General features: G+C 43.1%; 2 protein-coding genes across 2 annotated transcripts; one reads left to right on the top strand and one right to left on the bottom strand.

The window, feature by feature from the left end:
- Positions 1-687: 687 nt before the first annotated feature.
- Positions 688-9,135, top strand: LOC139296047 (Na(+)/H(+) exchange regulatory cofactor NHE-RF2). The gene is made up of 6 exons (XM_070918322.1): positions 688-1,316; positions 1,639-1,956; positions 7,032-7,223; positions 7,831-7,984; positions 8,068-8,288; positions 8,381-9,135. Exons 1-6 carry the CDS (start codon positions 1,110-1,112, stop codon positions 8,546-8,548), a joined length of 1,260 nt encoding a protein of 419 aa, XP_070774423.1. The 5' UTR covers positions 688-1,109; the 3' UTR covers positions 8,549-9,135.
- A 4,384-nt stretch (positions 9,136-13,519) lies between these two features.
- On the bottom strand, positions 13,520-22,948 carry tnpo2b (transportin 2b). Its single transcript, XM_070914583.1, has 23 exons — positions 22,850-22,948; positions 22,470-22,545; positions 22,153-22,302; positions 21,792-21,898; positions 21,540-21,673; positions 21,309-21,390; positions 20,421-20,543; positions 20,193-20,311; positions 20,014-20,074; positions 19,701-19,872; positions 19,397-19,549; positions 18,724-18,949; positions 18,465-18,636; positions 18,183-18,377; positions 17,891-18,049; positions 17,287-17,374; positions 17,082-17,180; positions 16,879-16,974; positions 16,590-16,665; positions 15,891-15,990; positions 15,686-15,760; positions 13,750-13,879; positions 13,520-13,644 (listed from the first exon to the last, which is right to left on the bottom strand). The coding sequence occupies exons 1-22, from the start codon at positions 22,946-22,948 to the stop codon at positions 13,772-13,774; spliced, it is 2,670 nt and encodes an 889-aa protein (XP_070770684.1). The 3' UTR covers positions 13,520-13,644; positions 13,750-13,771.
- Positions 22,949-24,284: the final 1,336 nt, after the last annotated feature.

Below are 24,284 nucleotides of genomic sequence, written 5' to 3' on the forward strand. Positions count from 1 at the left end.
TGTTCATGTTATGAGTTACACCTGTGATGTCTTCTGTGACAAAGGCCTGTTACAGATATTAATACGCAGGACTGAAGCCTCTGTAGAATGGCAAACATATGTGTGGCAGTATGCTTTAGCTTCTAATTGTTTGATAGTTATTTGGTTGTTTTGTGCGGGTTTTGAATTGATGCGGACTGAGCACTCTCATTCATAGTTCTCCACATTTGCGCTGTTGGCCTCTGAGCAGCTGATGGAGTGATCCAGACGCGACCATTTAACATTTCACTGCTTGAACGTGGATCCGATGTGTTGCAGCGCGTCCTCACTAATGTTTGCCTATTTGCCTCGTGGCTGTCTCCATCTCCCCTGATCTGAATATGAAGAACACACACACCCTCAGACCTGGTTGTCCTGATTTACTCGACAGACACACTTTTTAAATGGATGAATGAATGAAGTAAGCCCGAGTTACCACACCTTTTACACAACCGTCCCGTTATTGATCCCCAGTGAAGACAGGGATAGAGGGCGGATAAGGAAGATTTCCGTTCTCAGGTCAGTCTGGTTCCACCTCCACCACCACCTGAGGCGAGCAACCCTCTGCCTATATCCCTCTGCGGGATATGATTTCCTGCCCGCACATCGCGGCTGCGCATCTGTTGGTGACGCCTCTTCACTTCACTCTCTCACAGGCTCGGACAGGGGGACACGCGCCCGGCTCAGCTGACGAGGAGAATTAAGTGTTACGTGCGAGGAACAGCTTTCTAATCTCTGATCTCTTGGATTACTCCTCCGATGGACGGGACTTGGCCTCTGTCCGTGGTTTTTGGCCACTGTTTTACGCACACTGTGCACCATTTTTGCGCGCTAATGTGTGCGCCCTGGCATTTGCCTGGTGGATTAAACACTCGTTAGTTTTAGCCTAGTTTTTGATTTGTGCTCTCTGAACAATTGTGGATTATCAATGGACTCGCATCATGCTGAATGATGATGATGATCGCATGGTCACTGAAGCGCGCAGCCGTACATTGGATTAAGAGCCAGAGACTTTCCCCCGCTCTTGGACCAAGCACCTGCTTATTCTCCTGAGACACTTTGACCCGTTTTCCCCCTATTGACGCGCTGGGATGGAGAGCGAGCTGAGACCCAGGATCTGTTACCTGACTAAAGGAGAGCGCGGCTATGGGTTTCACCTGCACGGTGAGCGGAATAAAGGCGGACAGTTCATCCGCAAAGTGGAGCCCGGCTCCTCGGCTGACCTGGCCGGGCTGCGACCCGGAGACCGGGTGGTGGAGGTGAACGGGGAAAATGTGGAGAGCGAAACCCACCACCAAGTGAGTCAGACCCATACAGATGGGTCAATTAATACATAAGAAAATGACAAACAAGTGCTTGCGTGATAGAGAGAAGCCAGGAGTGGCACAAACAATGAGCTCTGTACCTGTTAGACCACTTTTTGCTTTGCCTGAGGAGGTGGTGGGGGGGGGGGGGGGTACTAAAATGGGTCAGTGTGAGCCTTGTGTAATGGGAATCACTGTGTGTCTTTGTCATTAAAAGTATGTGCAGGCCATTCCAGGGTGAACAACATGCATTGAATGACACCACACTAATCATTGTCTCAAGCTCCCCTCGGTGACTCCTCTCTCCTCCCTGCAGGTGGTGAATCGTATCCGTGAGGTGGCCCACCGCACCAGGCTGCTGGTGGTGGACAGAGACACGGATGACCACCTCCGCAGCCTTGGCCTGGCCTGCACAGAGGACCTGGCCATTGAAATGGGGACCCTCTCTCCTCGCCCCTCACCCAGGCCCACCCCTTCTACCTCTCCCATACCCAGGGATAATTCGCCCCTGCCACTAAAGCCCAACCACACACACTCCTGTCACCCTCCTGCTGCAGACTCGCCCACACACACCACCACACAAGGCAAGGTCAAGAGATCCTCGGTGACGTCAAGCACAGCGACAGACACAGAGGTAAGGACATCAACACAGCAGACCCTTGTTTGTGGTTTGTGATCTCTCATTAGCACTAGAAGAATGTAGTCAAATGGAAGAAGGAAACTCTGAAGGCTTTTATCTATTATCTGCATAGTTTCTATTAGAAGAGAAAGGAGAGAAGAGTCCAAATTGAGCTGAAACTGTCTCTCCTGCTGGCAGCAGTGAGCCAATGTGTTAGTGTGTCAAGAGTGCTGTGACACTGAGCGTGCACTCTTTTACCTGAAGTCTGTCTAAGACTAATCTGGATTTGATCTGCTGGCTGGATTCAGTCCCAAAGCAGTGCCTCTAGAGAGAGTCTGGTGACTTCTCTGAACAGGTGGGACTGAAAACTTAAAAGACGAGAGAATAACAGGCTTGTGGTATTCTAGCACAAACCTCAGGGGCACTGAGGAGCTGAGGCAAACTGGAGGAAAAATAATGAATAAAAAATGAATTGAAGCCACAAAAAGGGGTAAGAAAACTCCCAAGTGGAGGCACTTGTGCAGGGTTGCAAGTCAAGAGTGGCAGGCATGAAAGGATATTAATCACTATTTTGTGGCTTGAATTTATCATTTTTTGTTCTATTCAGCTGGATGTCTTGGACAGAGGTAATACCTACACACCATGTGCACAAAACCACTGCATAAACCCTCTTCCTCCAGTCATAATTAAGCTGTAAAGTCCCTTGTAGCACATGCAAGTTGAAAAATTAAACAGTGAATAACTGAAAAAGAGTGAATAAGAATAGTATAATTACAGCAGGTTTAAAAGGATTTCACACCTCCTCTCCGCCACAGTGCAACAGTGGGTTTCATTGTCAAACATCTGCTTAAATATAATCTGAACCCATGGTTACATCTGTTTCCAAGTGGTGTGAAGATTTAAAATGCATGTTGTATTTAAATACTGCATACTGAGTGTTAACACCTCACACATTCAAACGGTGGGATTCTTCTCACCTGACTGCAGACACCAGAGACAAAACACCTGCTCAACTGACCGTGTTTCCTGCAAAAACATGCAGAACTGTAGGCATTGTCTCGTCAAAGTGAATGACGTGGTAGCGTGATAAAGTGTGCCCCAGGTGGAGGTGTAAACCATGTACTCACATCACTGAGAGTTGAATTTGCCTGAAACGTTTGTTCCCCTATGTTGTTCTATGTTGTGTACAGAGATTTAAACATTCAAATTAAGTAGGAATTTCATAAAAACAGTCAAAGGCTGAGCTAAGTTTTTTTCTCTGAGAATCTGAGACGTCTTTCTGCCATCTGCTCTGATGTGGTGCTATTCTGCATCTGACTTGTCCAACACGAGTTCAGATTTTACTGCTCGACTTTAATTTGAGTGGGTTTTAACAAAGCAAAGTGTCTGCTGGGAAGAAAGACAATAGCAAGCAGACATGGGAGGGGTCAGATTTTGGGATAGCAATGTTGTACAATCAAACGTTTTGCGTAAGCATTGTTATCTATTTGTGTGGTTTATTTTGGGCTCGAGGCACATAATCTCACACTCTCCTACTGTGGGACCTCTCACACCTCTGACCTTACAGCTAGAAAAAGCCATCAGGTATAGTTACACACATTCTTTTGTATGCTATTGAAGCTTTGTTAATGTACACAAGATACACACAAACTCTTACTGTAATTCCTAACTTTCCGAGCCAACAATTGTGACATGGCAAAAACACAATTTCCACCAGACATCATTACGTCGCACATCTCAATGTCAGCCTGGCTGCAGAAATAACCGGGAACTGCCTGTCAGAGATCAAGCTCAGTGTTTGGGCTCCAAACAAAGTGGACCAGGATCCTCAGGAGCAGCGTCTCACGTCAAACTGCCATCTGTTTAGCTGAAGGCAGGGTAAATACAGGCTGCCCCTTGGCTGGCCATCACTTTAGGTTCAGATCAAACAACATAATACGCAGGAACAGCAGCACCTGTACAGCATAGTGCAATCTATTACATCACCACCAACTCTGGCTCCAGATATGAGCTCACCGCTTCCACCAAAGCTTAACTCCAGAAATGTGTTTTTTCTTTATCACAGGGGTGTTGTGATGAATTGCATTATATTGTGCAGGTGTTACTGTGTTGGTCTGTGCTTTTAACCATTAATATACTGGACAAAATAAAGGTTTTTAATATGCCTTTTCTGATCTGACCTTGCTCTACCAAAGACTGCCTGAAGAACGAGCCTTTTTAGTGACCAGCTTTTTCATCTGCTAAGAGCGTCTTAAGTGTACCTGGATTTACTGCACATGAAACTAATTGTTTAGACATCCTTTTGAGACTCTTCATCATCTATTAAAACAAGATTGATCTTATATAAAATGTCGACATCACTTTCTAGACATTTTCAATGAGTGTTACATATGTGAGTGATTATTTTTGTCCACTGATTACGCAGCTCCGATTAGGAAACCATTATGGGGTATTAATCCCAGGCCAACACCACTGAAGCTCTGTGCTTTTCATGTGCTTGTTAAGTATTCAGAAGACACACACACTCACACTCATCACACACACACGTAGTCTCTCTCTCTCATCTTTTGTGTCATTCGTCTTGTGACATTCACATTGTACATGTAAATACAGACGGGATTTCATTGTTGCATGATGCTATTATGGCAGCAGACGCCCATATACAGTGGTCTTACGTAACCACAGCGCTGGCTGCTATCACAGCCACTCAACAGTCACGCACACACAAATAAAACTCCTAAATATGGTTGATTTTCTCAAAAAGGTTAGAACAAAAGTGATTTTTTATTTCTCCATTTAAATTCATGGCATTTGACTCGGTTATCTGTAAAATATGATAAAAGAAAATGTGACATAGAAATAAATAACACTTTCAGGAGAATATGAACTTTGAACGACTACAAATAAGCTATGAAGCTACCGATTTTATATTAGAGCTTATTGATTTATATGCAATTGCATATAAATCAATGCATATTGATTGTTTGGTCCATAAGATGCCAGAAAATTGTGAAAATGCCTGTCACAATTTCCCAAAGCCCAAGGAGACGGCTTCAAATTACAGTTTGATTTATTTACAATCATACAAAACAAACATTCTCACATTTAAGAAACTGGAACCAGTGAATGTTCTGCATTTTTTGCTTGACAATGCTTAAAAGACTTACTGATCATCAAAATAGTAGACAATGCCTTTTTTTATCGATCAACTAATTGCACTTGATTGTCACGACCACAACATGGAAATACTGTATCTGTAGAAAAATCCAGGTCTGGTGTTGATGGAGCAGAAAGAACAGAGAGATCTGTCTGAAGCCCTCAGGTCAGCTCACCCATGATGCAGTGTCACGACACAGTCACTATCCTGGGCTGCCCTCAAGACGGGGATTAATGCGGGGTCCACATTCACCACGTACATAGTAGTAGAGGCCCCGTCAACTCTTGTCGCTGGTCATCAGACTCAGGATCGGTCTTAGTGTCTCTCAGCTAGATCCACTTAGCCCCCTCTGTTCAGCTCTGAGACCACTGGCTCATCCTGGCAGCCACTTTCTCCTGCTTAGCTCATCGTACGGCCGCACCAATACACACAGATGTACCAGTTTAATAGGGACACCTGTAGCAGGGCTGGGCGATTCATCTGAAATCAGTATGACATTTTTCAAATATCAACGCACAGTATATTACAACATGGCAAATGTATTAAAAGTTAAGCATAACATAATCCGTTTGATTATTACCAGCCGCTACAGTGTGTGGTTCATGTTGTTTTCATCTTGTGAGTCTGTGTGTGTGTGTGTGTGTCATCATGACAAAATGTGGATCGCTGTTAATGGTCATTCTTAACAGATGTTTGCGCATGTTAGTATGTGGGTCTGGTCTGATCCATGAGTAGCCTACTCATGTAATAATGTAGTAATGACTTCTGAGTACTCATGAGTCTAAAGGTCAACATGTTGCTGGGCGTCACAGCTGGTGTGATCCCATGGCAAGATGCTCTCTAGTTGTTTGCATTATATCAGACAAAACTCTTTATAGGTGTAAAACAAAAACCGTAATAACTGGTTTTGTTCATTTTAAATTACAATTTTCTTGGAATCACTGATGTGGACAACAACATTTTGTTAAAAGGTAATTCGATATGATCATATTGTCATGATACGATTGTACTGAAAGTTGATATGCGATAATTGAATCATTGCTCAGCCAACTAACCTATCATTAAACACATTTTTGAGGCCATAATTAGTGGTGGTGTTGATTGCATCATTTCACTGTAAGAGGACAAAAGATACAGTATAGTGCAGTCCGACACGACGTCACTACAGACTAAATAAAAGACAATATATTTAAAGGAACATACCAGGGTCTCCAAGAATCACGGTCTTTAAACATTTTCAAATGCATGCTATACACTTTACATTTTTGGATGTATTTTTCATGCGGTTATAAGCAGCTGTTGGTTTTTATTCATTGTGATAATATAATATATAATAATCTGCAGGCTCTTGAAACTTGCTTGAGTTGTGTAATCCATCAAAATGAACATCAAGGCTGCACTGATTTATTATCGTTAAGATCATATTATCTTTGCATGATAAAGCAGTGCGGACTATTCAGATCAATCTGCACTTCAAATGCATGACCACACACCGATCATGTAACTTTAATTTAAAACATGAATACAGATTTGTTGTTCACTGTGGTGGATTACACAATTCAAGCAAACTTCAGGCCTGTTAGTTTTACACCACAAAATTAATAAAAACCAATCACTGCCTGGAAAAGTAGGAAAAACACATCAGAAGAAAATCTAAATGTGGTTTGTAGTAAATGGGTTAGAACATCCAAAATAATTGGTATGGTCATTTAAATCAAAACTTGTTACACAGTGAACCTCACAAAGATAAGATTCATTGCAGGGCTATTGTATTGGATTGATCTAGATAGTACAGGTGGGCCTAATAATCTGATTAATTTTAAATATATTTACTCCTGTATTACAGAAAACATTTGAATGCCTCCTTCTCTAATATCCTGTTTTTGTAAAGTTCTCATCCTAGACTTTGCTGTTGTCTTACGTCCCATTATAGTTGCAGGTGCAGCCCTCACCTGAGCCGACAGTTGAGCACCTTCCACGTGTGTGTCACCTGGTGAAGGGGGAGCACGGTTACGGCTTCAACCTGCACAGCGATAAGACGAAGGGTGGACAGTTTGTGCGTTCAGTGGATCCCGGCTCAGCTGCTGAGAGTGCAGACATCAGGCCTGGAGACAGACTAGTGGAGGTACAACCAAAGCACACACACACACATTAAAATAACTGGGGCAGAAGGGTAATCCCCTTTTTCAGAGGTAAAGTTTAGGGAATTGATGGGAAAACCATTACCACCACTCGCCATATTAATCAGGTCTGCGCACTGATTTGAGGTGTGATTGGCTTAGAGCAGATTAGCCGCACTCAGGCTTAGAGTTGGTGGGAGAGAGAGAGGTGTTGTTTAAAGGGTAAAAGGAGGAAATGACGGCAAGGGATAATCTTGAATGGAGATGTAGAGGCGAGGCTGGTCTCTCTTTTTTCTTTATTCATGTGTACTTGCCGATATGTGTGCTTGCATGAGTGAGACTTTGTTTCCATTTCCTTCTGTATGTCATGTAGAGGAGGAGTCTGGAGGCAGGAAGGGAATTCATGCAAATAAACTCGCTTCTACTCAAATCACAGATCTGTTTTTGGTCTGTAAGGCAAGACATACTGTACCTCCTGCTTGTGTTATGGCCTCTTCCTAATCCCTGACCATGTCTCCTGTCTGTCTCATTAGGTTTCTCGAGTTTTTCTTTTTCTCGTCACTTTCCCCCACTGCTTCGGTTTCCTGTGACGTCTCCTTTCCTCTGTCTCAGGTGAACGGAGTGAACATAGAGGGCCTGAGGCACTCAGAGGTGGTTGCACTCATTAGAGCAGGAGGAGAGGAAGTGTGCCTCCTAGTGGTCGATCAGGAGACGGACAAGCTCTTCCAAAGACTGGGGATCACTCCCACCGCCAGCCGTGACAAAGGTCAAATTGTACGCACACACACACACACAAACAGTCATGCTCTCCAGGCAAAAAGCCTCATGTGTTTCCGTTTACCCTCACAGAGGTCTATGTGGAGGAATCAGTCACAGAAAGCGTCCCACCCACCCCCTCTCCGACCACTGAACTCCCCGCCACAGATCCACCAATCATAAATGTCACGTTGACAGATTCCCCAATCACAAACACATCTCCAAAACCCCGGGCCAACGGGAGCTCAGCATCTCAGTCCTCAAGAAGCTCCACCACCCAATCAGAGATCAGCAGCTCAGACATGAGCATCCAGGTGAGAGGGGAATAATGTGAGAAACAAATCGGTCAGAAAATGAAACACTGGTGAGTGTGTGCATAAAACACGTACGTTTGTGTGTATTGTAGGTCCCTGATGAGGATGACAGGCGTGTTTCGGACCCTTTCATGGACAGTGGCCTGAGTCTGAGTCCCACAGCTGCTGAGGCTAAACAAAAGGCCCTCGCCAGCCGCAACAAGAAGAGAGCACCTCCTATGGACTGGAGCAAGAGACACGAGATCTTCAGCAACTTCTGACCCCAGAATGCAGTGGTGGAATGTAACTGAAGCACTATACTTGAGTACAAATTTGAGGTAGTTGTACTTTACTTGATGGAAATGATCCTACTATTTAAACCCCCCTTGGATTAGCTGGACTGAAAACAGAGCTGATTTTCTGAGCTTATGAAAAGTTGACTTTTTAGAGATACGTGGTTCTCGCAGGACAGACGCTACAAACACATGATGATCTTATAGAATATGATGCATTGCTGTAGATTAAACCACCCGACAGTATATAAAGTAGTTAAAATGAGCACAACCTTGTACAACTACAGCAGTAAAATGCAACATACACGTTAATGCAGCTGTAATATTAATAGTGAACATATGTAACAGTAAAACACTGACGGGGACCATTTTACTGCATAACGAGTAATTTTACTTTTGATGCTCAGTCAGTTAGTAACATTCGTAGTAATATTCCTAAATTCTGCTCTGTGTAAACCTTCATTGTAAGATATCAAATAGTAGTATTCTCTAGATGCTTACTTTACAGTATCTCTAAGGACAAAGTTCTGTCGATGTGTCAGAAATCTTACAACACACTGCATTAAACAATTGCATTAATACAATGGTGCTTGGTCATTACAGTGTTTCTCTTTGTTAAATCATCATTTCAGAGCCACGACTAGTGACCATGAGTCTATATATATATATATATATATATATATATATATATATATGTATGTATGTATATATATATATATATAACAGCCTATATGAACTCTGTCGGATTTTGCTGTAGATGCGCTTTTCTGTTGTAACTTTGGTAGATAATATTTTTCAAAGTAATAGTTTCGTGTCTTTTCAACTTACAATGAGCTCATCAGGGCTGAGTCCTGGAGTCGTTGTCTTTATATTAACTTCAGTTGTAATGTAGCATATCACGTTTAAATGTAAAGACAGAGGAAATGGGAGAGGCTAAGTTATGAAATGTATGATGTTGGATCACCTCAGTGCTTCTCTTAAATGTTAGAGTGATTTCTGTAAAGTAAAAGATTTAAAAGACAGATGGTTGACTAGATAGTAAAAACTTAAAACAAAAAAAAACGCTGATCTCTTAAGTTTTTGAGTCTCTTTAAGTTTTAAGTTTTCTTTCAATGTGATTGGTTGAAACTTCTCACAATGTGAAATAAACTTTCGAAATATGTGTAAATGCATGTAGCTCAACAGCTTATGTGCTCAACCCACCAGTGGTGGAAGGTTTTTTTACTCAAGTAGTGTACAAGGGTTGAACTGTCAAATGCGGTAGCAATGTATATAAAGTATGGTAGTTAATAATAGTAATACAAATAAGATAATGTAGTACATGATATGGAAGCATTACAGTGGTTACATTCTGCTGCTACTTTTGGCGAAGTAGGATATAGTCTCTATATACCCTCACTGGGTCCACTAGCACAAACACATGCCCACCATACATTTGGTATTTTGTTTTTAAACTAAGAAATGCTCACAGACACATCTTGTCTATATTCAATGATCTGTGCGCTTAGTTTTAAGCATTGAAACTTGTGCTAAAATGAAGAGGCTGAGCATGTGACTCCGTGTTTTACATTGTATGTCAGGACCACATTGTGTTTAAAGGTAAGACTTTAGCAGGTCTGTTTGGCTCTTTGCATTAAGAGATTTGCTCATTGAAACTCCTCTTCCTTTATGAAATTGATGGACTCTGACCATCTTCTCTTACTCCTCACACACTCACACTCACACTCACACACACACACACACACACACGGTTCCTGTGATGGTCATCTGGACACTCTGGATTCAATCATATTTCCAGTGATATTCCGTAGCTGGAAATTAGAGAACCTGCTGGAGCTGGCAGCTAAGTTTTGGAAGAAAACACAGTGACATCATGCAGTATTTAAATTGTAGATGGAGGTGATAAATCAGTTGCTGCTGAGCATGTGTAGAGATTTACAGTGTCTAATCTCACACACGCTCAAGTTGAAACCACTGGAATATCATTATTTGAGGGTTCAGTTATGTATGTTGGTGTGGAATAAAGTTGGTCATTCATTGGATTTTCTACCTGTGGACACACAGAGCCGATGTTTGGTTTTTTTTAAAGGTACATTACACCCCAACTTTTCTTTTTCTCACAAAAGAGTCTAACATCCGGCCTTCAGCATGCATGACTTATTTTATTTCATGAATCCACAACCCAGCTGGATTTTCAAGACATTTTACACACAAACTATAAATCATATAACAGACTCAAAGCATTTTATTTCCATTCCCACCTTCAAAAATGGTGATCACAACTGGCAAAAGTAATCCACAGAAAAACAAAAGGTACCAAAGTCTCCCTGCCAATTTGCAATAATATCGTGCTCTTTATTATATAAACAAAATTTAAAAAATATTGATTCCTTCGTCTTTCACCCCTCCTTTGTTCCAGTCTTCTTTACCTCTATTCAAAAAGCTGCACCACCCCTCCCCTCCTTCAAACTCAATGTATTCACGAATCTGTCAGCCTAATACAGAAAATGTACACTGATCCTTAAGATACAAAAACTGTTGACAATAATGTCAGTTACACAGATAAAAAACGCTAAAATTAACAAGCAATCAAAAACATTTTCTCGTACAAGCTTCGAACTAAGCGACTGTGGAAATAGAACTAGACTGGGGTTCAGATTGTCTTGTATTTGAAGTGATTAATGATTGATTTGATTATCTCAGTGGTCACAGTCTAAGTCAAATCAAGTGCCAACGTCTGTTAGTTTCCAAATGTCTACGTGCTGGAAAAGACTATCAATATCAATGAAAAAATATAGATCCCTGTGTCAATTCTGCTGGCAAAATCCATGATTAATGTTAAAAGCCCTTCAGTGCCTGTCCTTACATCATCATGATGCACATAGTGAATATTGAAACAGCAGCTTGTCTCTACTTGTTGTCTGTTTTTTAAATTTCAGTGGCTATTACTCTTTGGCCGTGTCCTAGCTGTTATCTTTTTTAAGTATACTGTGCTCTACTCTCATTGTGAATTGAGGTGGTGTGTTGGTGTGTAAAGGGCAATCATATCACTCTGAAATATGTCAAACATACACCGCTCCACCCGCACACACACACAAGTGAAAACACAGACACAGAGCATGCACACAAAGTAGGCTGGGGCAGGCTACAAACCCTTCCAAACAAAACTGAATTTGCACCCCTACTGTACCCCTACTGTGCACACATCATAAAAACGCCAATCTAACTATCCAAAACATGCTCATAGCAAAACAGGTACTCATGCGCGCCTACACATGCAACATCTCACACACACATGCAGGATCTCACACATGTACACACATACACACACACCTCAGCAATATGGCAAAGTTAATCATTGTAAAGGTGCGGATTAGTCCCAGTTTCACAAAGTTGTTTTTATTTGCCATTTAGTATTGGGATATTTCTGCCAGTCAAAGACACTTAATTTCACAGTGCAACACAGTATGACAAACACTGACATTAGGGTCAAGACATATCATATGGGTGAGGTTAAAAAAAAGTCCATACAAAAAACAAAAAAGGTAAAATAAAATAAAAAGTGCAAAAACAACTTAACAGTCACTGAAAATACCATTAATTCAAATATTTTTTGAGTTAATTGTGCGACCACTATCCACTATCCACACTAAGTCCACTATCACACAAACAAAAATTATCAGTAGCAGCAAAAAAACAAAACAAAAAAAATAATATGGACCATTTTTAAAACATTATAAAGTTCACAATGACATTGCCAATCACTGTTTTACTTAAGAAATCAATATGGCATCAAATGGATATCAGTATGAATGTAGACATAAACACTCACTCTTGCGCGTGCGCACACACACACACACACACACACACACACACACACACACACACACACACACACACACACACACACACACACACACACACACACACACACACTTGGTCACAGTTAACAGGTGCCAAGGACATTGTGGTGGGAGTCAAGTTTTAGCTCGGTACCATATCAAAAACAATACATATTTCACACACTGTTAACACAGAATGCCGAAGTAAGGATATACAAACTGCACATGCACGCACACACACGCGCGCACACACACACAAAACCTCAGAGACAACTAAGGATGTGATTTTCTTTCTACGATTTCCTCCCCTGTGGGGAGAAAAGAAATGTTAGCCCTAATCCTCCCTTCCTACAGGAATGGTTTCTGTGAAGCCACGAGGAAAGACACCTGCTCTTATTTTTTTGTCCTCTCTTTTGATCAGGTAGAAAATGTGACAGGAATATGTCTGATAGATGGATAGCTCTGTGAAGCAGCACTCTGGTCAAGATGAAGGTAGGAAACATAGATGCGGATAGCGAGACTATCTTACAGTTAAGTAGAATTCAGTGACTACAGATGACGCAATTCATATTGAATCCTATTCCCCGGAAAAGAAAGATATCACCCAGAAAATGAACAGAGTTTAGACACCTGCCTGTCTGTCCCTAACTACATGTAGTAGGTCTCAAAAAGTCTAAATAATAGTGCCACCCACAGTCAGTTCCATGTACTGCATATACAGCATGTGCAAGTGTATTTGTGTGAGTCTGAGTAGTTGGTCTGTCTCTGTCGGTCAAGCTATCAGTTACTCTTAACTTTAAGAATCCCATTAAAATCTCAACTGTCCCTGTCCTCCCAGCCAAGTAACAGACCTTTCTGCAGCTCTTCTTCCCTGCCTTGTTACTGACTTCCCTCCCTCTCTTTCCCTGAACTTTCTCTGTGCTGGTCTCTTTCCCTGCCTCCCTCTTTCCCAACTTGTCTATCCCTCCGTCTCCTCCATGTCCTTCTCTCTGTCCCTCTCTATCTGTCCCTACCAGTTAGTTTTTCTTTTTTCTGTGTCGGGTCCCTGCCTAGTTAATCTAGAGGTGTCCCTCGGTCCCTCCCTCCCACCCGCCCACCCTCCCTCTATGGACAAACACATAGGGCGTGGGGGCCGTCCGTCAGGGGGAGCGGCCAATAGCGTCCCTCTCCCTCCCCCCAGATCTGGGCAGTGCAATACACAGATGGATGAGTTTCCCATTCACCCTCCTCCTGCTGGCTCACCTACGAGGACGGATAAAAGGGAAAGCGGACACAAAGAAGTTAACTCTGGTATGAACATTTACACACCTCTGATTTGAGTTTAAATAATGATGCGTGTGGGATTACCTCTTGGGTGGGTGTAGAGAATCTAAACGCCATAGCACGCTGCCAGTCTCTCCTTCAGCAGTGGGGGGAACTGCTCTGAGAACTGCTGCCAGTTCTCCTCCCCAACCTGCTCCTTAAAACCATGCAGGATCTGTGAGAGGGGGCAGAAGATGAGGGGTGGGGGAATTCATTTCAGGCACATCCTTGAACTTCCTAAGCAGTCGAGCCACAGACTACACACTTCTACAGCTGGCTGGGAGTTGATAATTAAAAACTATGTGATCCTTTAACAGTTCCCTTATCCATTACTTTATCAAGTGTTTGATTAACTGCAACAAGGCTGAATTACCAAAGTGACTCTAAAGTACAATATCAACTAAGGCGGGCCCTGCATTAATTGCTACTTTGTGGCCCTGTCTTGTAGATGGTGTCTGTGTCAAAATCTAGGTAACTTAAAAAACACAACTTTGACACATCTGTCTTTGTCATACCGACATACATTTGCCCATTTTCAATCTAAAAATATTGAGCCCTGGTCCACCTGACAGTTTAATCCAGCCATCGACTGCAAGTCTGTTTTAAGCCTGAAACGCAGAGTAAATTGGACATGCATCATACTTATTTTTTTTCTAATGTACCCACTGTTTAATTGTCAGTCACACAGTGGCAGCATTTTGTGGCCAAAAGAAAATGTGTTGTTTTAAAATGCTGATGGTGTCAAGAAGCAGCCAAGCAGGACTAGCTGCTCCAAGTAAGCCGGACCAGGCCTCAATGCAGAGCAGCAACAGAAGACTGTGTACACTTTCCTCACTTTAAGAAAATAAAGTCACTATTTCAACAGAAATAGTGTAATGATAGTGATACAGAACAGGCTTGTATTCACTCTGCTGTCAAATGTCCCAACAGGAATATTTATACATAATAAATATAGAAATTTTCGGATTAGTGTAAATACATGCATCGGTGGATTCTGCACAGTGATTCGACACTAAATATGCAGGCAGAGCATTTTGGCCTTTATGTGGTAAGCTCCTGAGGGGGAATGTGATCACTTAATTTCTCTGCAGAACAAGAGCAGCGTCAGTGTTGCTGAGCTTCATAGCAGAAAGCTGAGATAAACAAACTCTGCTTCGCTTGAGATCTCTACACCTCACAGTGACTCACACAGCAGGGGGAGAGGAGAAGGAACAGTGAGAAGCTTTCATGGCAAATTAAAGCTGGAGTGCGGGACTTTTACACATAAATGAACGTCCGTTACGTTCGAGCCGTTGCCAAGCGAGCTCATGCAGCGCTGATTAACCCTATCACCGCCGGGTAAATTGCTCTGTATTTCGCAGTAAATCTGGTATCTGAGCCGATATTCCTGCGCTGGTGCACCAGTAGTGATGCGTTTTACATCAACCAGCAATGATTGGTTTGCCAGAGCAGAAGGGGGGAGCAACCGTAGCGACAAAGTCGGCTGAAGCAACTATGAGTATGCTGGAAAAACCTAAGAAGCGTCCAAGAAAAGTTTCTGATGCTCCAGATCAAAAAAAGAAACTTGGTGTCCAGAGAAAGGATTACAGTCAAAAAAAGAAAACGGCAAGGACAAACACGGATAACCACTGGTGTAGCATTAGCTTTTCCTGGTTGGAAGAAGAGAATGGACTGAGGGCAGACACATATGTCTCGTTACTGCTCTTGGACAGGTTGGTATTTGTAAAATATTTGCAATAGGCTATGTAGTAGTTATATTTACTCTACCTAAATAATGGTTTATTTTCTTGGAACTGTGGAAATGTCACTGTATTTTTGTAACTATTTCTTTACACAAGTCTGGGACAGGCATATGCCATAAGCGCGAGTCGACAGTGTTTGTGTAATTACTCTCACTGCCAGAGGGGGGAGACAAACGTAAAACCGGAGTTTGTCTCTACCCCTGATCAACACACTGTGCGTCACCCAATGAGCCCCTCACCTTGTAGAACATGTCTCTCAAATCGTCTTTAGGATTCACCCAGGAGGCCACTGCATCACAGAAGAAGATGAAGTCCTGAACAAACACAGAGGAAGAGGTGAGAAGGTTCAGAGAGTAAATGGTCTCAACATCAAGCCCTAAAGCATCTGTGGTTTTACAGACTGTGAAAGCAATAACTTAATGCCCACAGTGTATAATGCCTCACCTGCACCACACCTCCTGGGTTCACACCAATCATCATGCAAATCCCGCGGAAGGCAGAGTCTTTCTCCTCATTGTCTCTGATGTTCCGCAGAGACGTACACCTGCAGCATGCAATTATTAACCAATTAGCAGCAGTTAAACTTGATTCTGTCACTACTAAGAATTCAACTCTTCAACTTATCTTGTCTATGAGAGAACACTTTTGAGATCCTCAAAATGAGAACAAGTTAGTGAGCTAAAAAGCAAAATAAATGATAACAGTCAAACGTTATTCATTCTTACTGTGTGGGAGGACATTTGTCTTTTTTTCTAAGCAGGAGAAGTTTCATTCTAACTACTTGCTGATTCCTATCATTTCAAGAATGTATTTAAAGAATGTCAATACTGCAGCCCTTGTAATGCTGTGATTGTGATCACATACAAAAGCAAGGAAAAAATGAGAAAAATCAGAACAATGAATGAAGTGAACAAGAATTGCCTGGTGCCACAAATGTATCTTGCAAGTACGAATAAGCTAACATAATTATGTGCAGAATGGAAATGTGGTTAAGACCACAAACCACGAGAGGGAGCGTGCACACGTGTCTGCTGAGCGTGTGATATATATGGCAACTGCTAATGTGGACGGTTGTAAATTGAATTACACCACAAAGACAGCAAGGGACACAGAAAGACAGATCTCTCAAGAGAAGTCTCTCACCAAGGTCGGATAAACTGCGGCAGCATGGCAGCGACTTCCTGAGGACACACATAGCCCAGTCGACCGATGGTGATTGCTGGAGGAGGAGAGAGGAGTGTTAGAATAGTGGGTGTCTGCTCTCATCTGCAGCATCATGACACTGACTGCACTCACTTCTCCTATGTGAACCATTTAAAGCCTTCTTGACTGTAATCTGTTCTGATTTTCTGTCAGTCCTAACATATAACTATAAAGTCTGTCTACTTCCCTTTGAAAAGCAAGTATAAGAAATATCTGTGTCTTCGTATACCAGTGTTCTCCAGCAGGGTCTTGGGGGTGTTGGGTCGATTAATAATCTCAACCAGCTGGTTCAGAACCATAGCGATGTACGGCTGCATCTCCACTCCTGAAAGAGTGATAATTAAAGTGAGACACACACACATCAATATACTGCATTTCATATTCGGCCGCACAAGCACTTAGCAGTATATAAATAGATTTCCTGCAACTCACCCATCTGCATACAGATCTCTCCTATGGCCCAGGTAGCATTGTTACAGACAGAGATGAACTCTGGGTTCAGATTTGTCCCAAGGATTGGCATGAATTCAGCTGCAGGACACACAAGAACAAAAAGACATACATTAGACACAAAAAGGAGGATGATGGGAACATCATGCATGTGCTGTATGTTTGTGTGTGTGAGTGAGATAATTACCAATACATGGTTTGACATGAGGGAAGCAGGCCTTGGTCAAGTCACCCAGTAGAGCAAATGAACTCTGTCTTACTTCAGGCATCGTATCCTGGGACAAAATAGACAAGAGAGACAAAGACAAAAGTGAACACGCACCGTCAACAGACCCAAAGAATTGTCCAGTGGCACAAGTAACAGCTCCCTCAGCTTCTTCTTGTTCCATTACAGTCTTGCAAAAAGTAAAAAAATCACCAGCTCGCTAAAAATCACAGAAAATGACTTGTCTTGCAGACACACATTTTGGTGATCAGTGGCAGCCAGCACTAAAATCTTTTCCATTTCCTGTGGCTGCTCCACAATACAGACAGACAAAAGTCAACAGTCAGTTGAACACATTTAACAAGAGGCAGCACTACTAGTTTGCATTAGAAGTAAGAAATGCGACTATGATGCAACTGTAGGAGGGCTATGGCTGAACAGGGATGCTTCTGTCAATGAGATGGTGTGCAGGTAATTTGAATCCAGCACAGAATGGCGGACTCCGCCACTAACAAAGGTAACTTCTATATAAAGAGGTAATAACAGAATGTAAATATATTGACGCACACACACGGGCTCTCCTCACCTGCATACACTGGAAAAGCAAAGTCATGATGTTACTGCGGGCCACAAGCGTGTCCACGTGGCCCCCCAGTCCCTCAGCCAAGCCGCTTAAAAGATCCAGAGCCACAATCATGAAGTCCTTGTCGGGTGCTTCATACTGGTCTGGCTGCTGACTGTACATCTGAGACACACACAAAGAGAAGGTGGAGAGAAAAGGTCAGAAGAGGGCGATAGGCTCAAGAGTCATTCATGTAAAGCAGCAAAACCATAAATTGCCTCTGTAAAGTCCATGTGACTGCACGTGTGTGGCTCACCATGGCCTGAGCCAGTGTCTTTTGGACCAGGGTGACACAGCGCTGGTAGACGGGCTCACAGTATGGGAGGAATCCGCTCTGCAGCGCCGTGGCAACGGACGACAGACACTCGAGCAGAGGGAAGAGATCTTTGTCTTCATCCTTCAGCTCGTTCCACTTGGCTATCAGCGGAGGCATCAGCTTCTGGATATACTCCTAAAATTGATTGTGGCCTGTGATTAATTTGTTCCCATAGAACATTTCAGTATGTTACACACAAATCATTTAGCATTTTGTGCTCACAGGCTGGTTGAGATGGTGTCCCACAGAGTCCGCCAGTGTTCCTATAGCATCATAGAGAATGAGCAGGTTCTTATGCTGGTACTTCCCAAAAGCAAAAACCAGCGTGTCCAGGATGAAACTGAGGTAAGGTACCAGCTCTGTGCACGCCTCCTCCTCCAGGGTGGCAAACGCGCTGTAGGAAAGACGAGATGGGTTAGAAGGGCGTATGAGCAAAAAAAAAACTGGAGAGGCGAACACATGGAAAGACTAAGAGCTGTACCTGCATGCTGCTTCCTGTACCCTCTTATTGCCATCCAGGATGCGTTTGAGCAGCTCAGTCATGAGGGGTTTGAGGTGAGCGTCAGGGGGCTGGCTGACCACCCAGTGGGCGTAGCGGCTGAGGGTCCAGCAGGCGATGGAGCGGACCAGGGCCTTCTTGTCGCACAAACACTGGATGAGGTGGGGGATGAGCTCAGGCAAGTAAGGTACCATGCCTTGCATACAGCCTGGAAGGACAAAAGGGTTTTATACATGTTAAAAGGAAAATTTAGAAGATCAATACCATTCTCAGTACATGAAATATAAAGCTACCGCCAGCAGCTGGTTAGCTTAGCTTAGCATAAATACTGGAAACAGGTGTAAGTAGCTAGCCTGGCTCTGTCCAAAGATAACAAAATCCACCTACCAGCACCTATAAAGCTTTTCTTTACACTGTTAAATTAAATTAGAAAAGTTCTGTTCTTCATCTCTAGCAATAAAAATATCAAGACATATTCAAGGTATCAGAAACTTTAGGATTACAGATCACCTTACTGTCACTGTTTAAATGTCTCCCCATAGTTACGGTCAGAAAAAAAAACTAAACTAAACTTAATAATCTAAAACAGTAAAAAGGTATACCTATTTGACTCCAGTATACTGTATTTCAATAGAAAGTCTGTTCCGTGTCTCACCCTCAGCGATAGCCCCCAGCACTAGGATGCCAGACTCCTTGATGACCCAGTCAGGGTGGAAAAGCAGGCCTTTGAGCAGGGGCAGGAGATGGGGAAGCAACTCCTCACGAAACACGTTGGCAAGAACATCCAAAGCCGCGGCCGAACACTTCCCTGGAGGGGGACACAACCACCAGCATTAGATAACTTTAACTAACTGTAACAATGCTCTCTATTGTTATGGTTGGAAAAAAAAAGCTATATGCTAAAAGCTAATGTTGGTAAAAGAATCCACTTTAAGAGCTGCCAAAAGTCTGTAACTTACGTAGGTTCCAGTCAGACAGCGTATCATCATCGTCATCCTCGTCGTCATCGATGTCCTCCCCCTCCTCGCCCTCCCCTCCTTCGTGCTGCAGAGTGACGGTGCGGGACTTGTGGAAGCGAGGCTTGATGTCTTGCTCGCTGTCTGGAACTGCCTCATCTTCTTCAACATCGCCCTGGAGGACAACGGAGGTGAATAAGGTGAATAAGTAAACAAAAGGTGAATGCAGAAAGGACACGGGTGAAAAAGGAAGAGACAAGAAGAGAAGGGTTCGTACGAGGAGCTTGGAACATGTGATTTATCCAGGGGGGCTCACCTTTAGAAGAATAATGTCAATCTCAGAGTATTTCATCCCATTCACCAGGATAGGAATCAGTCTGAAAAAAAACAGACAACAACATTACTACTCAGAAAAAATTCATACAACACTTGATTTTCACTTCCTTGTCATCATCTTAACTCTGTCCAACGACCTGTTGGCATGCAAGCACTTACTGGACCAAGTGGCCGGACAGGGCCTCCTTACAGATGGGCTGTTCAGCCAGAGTCAGCCAGAACTCACAGGCCTCCAGAGCCACGTTCTCATCTGGGTCCTGGGTCCGCTGCAGCATGTACTGGCGACGGACAACAAGAAGTGGTGATGATGAGGAGGAGGAGGAGGAGGAAGGGAAAGCCACATGTTTTCTGCTTAAAGTGGTGTGTGAGATCAAGTCCTAGCCTCACCTGGATGATGCTGTGCATGTGTGGGATGAGGCGGTCAATGCGGACCTCCAGCAGCATGACCAGAGCCCTGCACACGTTCTTCCGCACTTCGCTGTCCTCGTCACCGGCCAGAGCAAACAGACTCTGGATACGAAAGAGATAAGGAGAGGAGGAAAGAAAGAGAATGGGTGGCAGAGAGAGAAAGGAAGGATGGGCCGGGTCAACAAATGTGTCAGAAGACAAGAAATGGGTTGGGAAAAGGTTAACAGACGCAACCCCCAAACATGCATTTTGATCTGCTATGATTTACCACATTTACATCTTGACATCGCATTTGGAAAGGACCTGAACAAGGTTTCAGGGTCTTCCCCCAACCCCACCCCACAGCCACTGATGATACAAGTCTATCCATACAAACTAACTTCAACACTAAACTAGCTTCTGGTGATTCAGCCTGGTGTCTGACATGCAGAGCAGTGGTGACGTCAATGGCAATCTGCCTATTTAGGACATAGTAACATTTCCATAACATTTCCAAAAAGTGTGAATCAGAGCAGTTACTTTGCAAGTAACAGCACACTCCATATTACCACATTACAATATTCTTTCGTACAATGGTTTTATGTATGGTGAGCAAACCATAGCAACTAGAGAGTGATGCTTGAAATGCTGTGCCCCGACTTTTTCATAACAGTCCTATTATGGATGAAGCCTGGTAAAGTTAGTCAAATGGAACTCATCCATAACCTATGTTTGAAAGTAAAAACACATAGCTTCAACAGATGCATTGTTACATATTCCATCTCTGAAAGGAAAGTATTATAAGTAAAATGGGATGGAGGCACATGTGACAAAGGGAGGTATGAAAACAATGAAAATTAAACCAAAACATAATTCTGGAGTGCTCACCTCAATGAAGGTGTCAATGTTATCCATTAGAGCCTGAGCTCGACCAATGATGAACTGGTTCACACACGCTATAGCATGGGACCTGAGAGAAACACAAACAAGTGGGGTCTATAATGATGATTCTAACAGGGAGAGTCAAAGGGGAAAGGATGTGGAGGAGAGACAAAGTGCCAGTAGAGACAGAATCAGAAAATCAGAAATCAGAATGCATAAGACTGGCGTTTCACTGACCTGATCTTGGGGCTGCAGTGCTTGAAAAACTGTAGGAATTTGGGGATCATGATGTTGAGAGGTCTGTTCAGAGCATCACTATCCAACAGCTCTGATGAATCCTCGCAGATCTTCTGCAAGGCTCCAAAAGAACCCTGAAAGGCAGAGAAAATCATAAAGAAAGAATGTTAAAAAGGCAAAAGAAACAGATGTAAATCTGATTATTACATAACATTACTAAGCTATTTGTGTGTGCAGGCAGGTGAGCCTGACCTCGCAGGTGTTGTAGTCCTCAGAGTTGAGCAGATTACAGAGCTGAGGCAACAGTTCGGGCCAGGTCTGCAGCTCTCCTTTAGAGGCTATGGTCGTGATCAGGATACCTTTATGACAGATAATAAAAAAGGTAACACAAAGATAAATCAGGTTTTAAAATTCAGGAGTAACCAATAACTTTACCTGCCATCGCATTCAATCATTTAACACATCTTGAAAACACAGCGCTCGCTCCCACACAGTCACATTACCTGCAGAAATTCAACCACCTACATCCACAGTCTGACTCACACTGGCTAGGACATGCAGCAAACACTAGCTTTCTCTTTGTCCATCTTCTCTGTCTCACTCAAACACCCACCGATCGTAGCTCTGATGAGCGGTGAAGGGTCTCCGATGTTGTTGAGGCATTCTCGTTTGATGAAGTCTGCCACGTTGGGAGGGAAGTTCTGGTAGTGAGCCTTAACATTGTTCTTCAGTATCAGACCACTCAGAGAGCGAGTGGGCTCGTCTTGAGAAGGAAGGAGAGAGGTAGAGTATAAAGACATTTTTAAAATGGGAAAGAGGAGGTTACATACAGAAATATTTGCAGGGGGAAAGCGAGGTTAGGGGGGTTATCAGTAAATGACAATCCTGTTCTATTGTTAGTATCCTTCTTTTTGACAGGCACATACATACCCTCAGATTTGAGGCTTGTGAGGACAAAGATGAGATAATTGTTGAAATCTGGAAACTGGTTAAGTTGCTCCAGTTTCTGCAGGCTCTGTTAAGGAGTTCAACCATCGACACATACATAGCAAAAGCTCACACACATCTTGTGTTCCTGTCTGACATTTGGGCAGTGTGGATTAATATATAATCACAATCAATCAAACGGTTCATAAGCTGCAGCATGACAACACACCTGGTCAGTTTTCATTGTCACCACTTTGACACACAAGCTCTCATGGGGGAGGCAAAATCTCACACCTTTTTCTCTCACCCTCGATATCAAGCACGTACGCGCGCGCGCACACACACACACACACACACACACACACACACAGATAAAAGGATACTTCTTGCACAGCTCTCTGTGTTGCTGTGTCTGGGGACTGGGAGTCCTTGAGTAGCTGAAGCACTTGCTGCAGACCCTGTTCATCTGGTTGCCACTCCATCCTATAGGACGCAAACACACACATTACCTGTTTATGAAGCATGAGCTACACACATAGCCCCACCTGTGACCTCAGCACTCCGTACATTACTACTCAAATCACGTAGAAGTAACGTAAGCTGTGAAGCAGTAACCGATTACAGATGGGGCTAACAACCAGTGTGTGATAACGTTAACTGCCGTTACTAGTAGCAACAACTTGTCAAATACTAGCGTTAACGGTCACAGTTAGCTACTTAAATCTCCATTTTAGACAGAAAACGGCATCCCTTGTAAATATTTGTCTAACGTAACAATGTATCAAAACACAAAGCGTTAACGTTTATGACCATTTTCCGTTTCTGGCTACATGAAACCTAAAAGTACCACTACGCAGTCGTCCTTTAACGTTAGTAAGTTACAGTTGCATGAACAAGTAGCCAACCCAAGCATCAATCGCGATCTAGTCAGCCTTTTCCACATTAGTTAGGCCCAAGTGGAACAGGCGCAAATGTCTGGTTCATTCAGCTAGCAAGCTAGCTTAGCGTCGCTATGATACTTGACAGATTTACACAGAAAACGGCTGCAAAACGCTGTCTCACGTTAACTATCAGGGCGCCACGTTGCGCTGTCAAAGCAGTGTTTGGAATCAGAGCAACAAAGACGGCGCAAAGGGAGCGCATTAACACTCATAACAGAGCAGTCGCATATCAACCCCCCGGCAGCTACCAGTAGCATTGCTAGCTAGCATCATCTTGAAAGTACCGCGAAAGGTTTTACCTGGTGACTCCGATGTGGTAGATCTATATTTCAACAGACAATAGTGCAGTTACACTCTAACAACTATCATTAAATAAAATATGACTGCGATATGTGCGGCTAGACACAAACTTCTGATCTCAATGGATCTGTGTGGTTGCTGTGCTAGCTGTTATGTGACAGAGATTGCATGCCTTGCAATCAAGCCGGGTGATCAAGGTTTGATCAAGTTCGGCTTCCGTACTGGTCAGACTGGCAAGGTAACCGTGTAAGTTAGAGTGCTGAGCCACTGGGTTTACTGTTTGTTAGACAGCCTGCATACAGTATGTATCGGTGTTTGCTGCTGTCTTAAAATTGCGTTAATAAATTAAGATGCATCACATACTTATAATTATATGAACATGACATTTTATATGCGTCGTTTTGTGTTGTGTTTCATTTCTGACCACCAGATGGTGTCAGCTTCAAATTCCTAGAGCATTTAACCACTGTGTAATTGATCTGTAGCCTATGAACTGATACAGGGCGTGGGCACACCAGTGTAAACTAACAACAACCACTACCGTTGTGAAGCTTGTCATGTTCAGTTTTTATGACAA

This window comes from Enoplosus armatus, chromosome 2 (genome assembly GCF_043641665.1).
Source record: "Enoplosus armatus isolate fEnoArm2 chromosome 2, fEnoArm2.hap1, whole genome shotgun sequence".
NCBI lineage: Eukaryota > Metazoa > Chordata > Actinopteri > Centrarchiformes > Enoplosidae > Enoplosus > Enoplosus armatus.

What these genes read in the sequence shown, in the direction of transcription:
- LOC139296047 (XM_070918322.1), top strand. Translation starts at nt 1,110, where the DNA reads ATGGAGAGCGAGCTGAGACCCAGGATCTGTTACCTGACTAAAGGAGAG. An exon ending in CACCGCCAGCCGTGACAAAG is followed by an intron (nt 7,985 to 8,067) that starts GTCAAATTGTAC and finishes TTACCCTCACAG; the next exon opens with AGGTCTATGTGGAGGAATCA. An exon ending in GCTCAGACATGAGCATCCAG is followed by an intron (nt 8,289 to 8,380) that starts GTGAGAGGGGAA and finishes TGTGTATTGTAG; the next exon opens with GTCCCTGATGAGGATGACAG.
- tnpo2b (XM_070914583.1), bottom strand. Translation starts at nt 22,948, where the DNA reads ATGGAGTGGCAACCAGATGAACAGGGTCTGCAGCAAGTGCTTCAGCTA. An exon ending in ACATGCACAGCATCATCCAG is followed by an intron (nt 20,312 to 20,420) that starts GTGAGGCTAGGA and finishes GTCCGTCGCCAG; the next exon opens with TACATGCTGCAGCGGACCCA. An exon ending in GTACAGGAAGCAGCATGCAG is followed by an intron (nt 18,637 to 18,723) that starts GTACAGCTCTTA and finishes TCTTTCCTACAG; the next exon opens with CGCGTTTGCCACCCTGGAGG.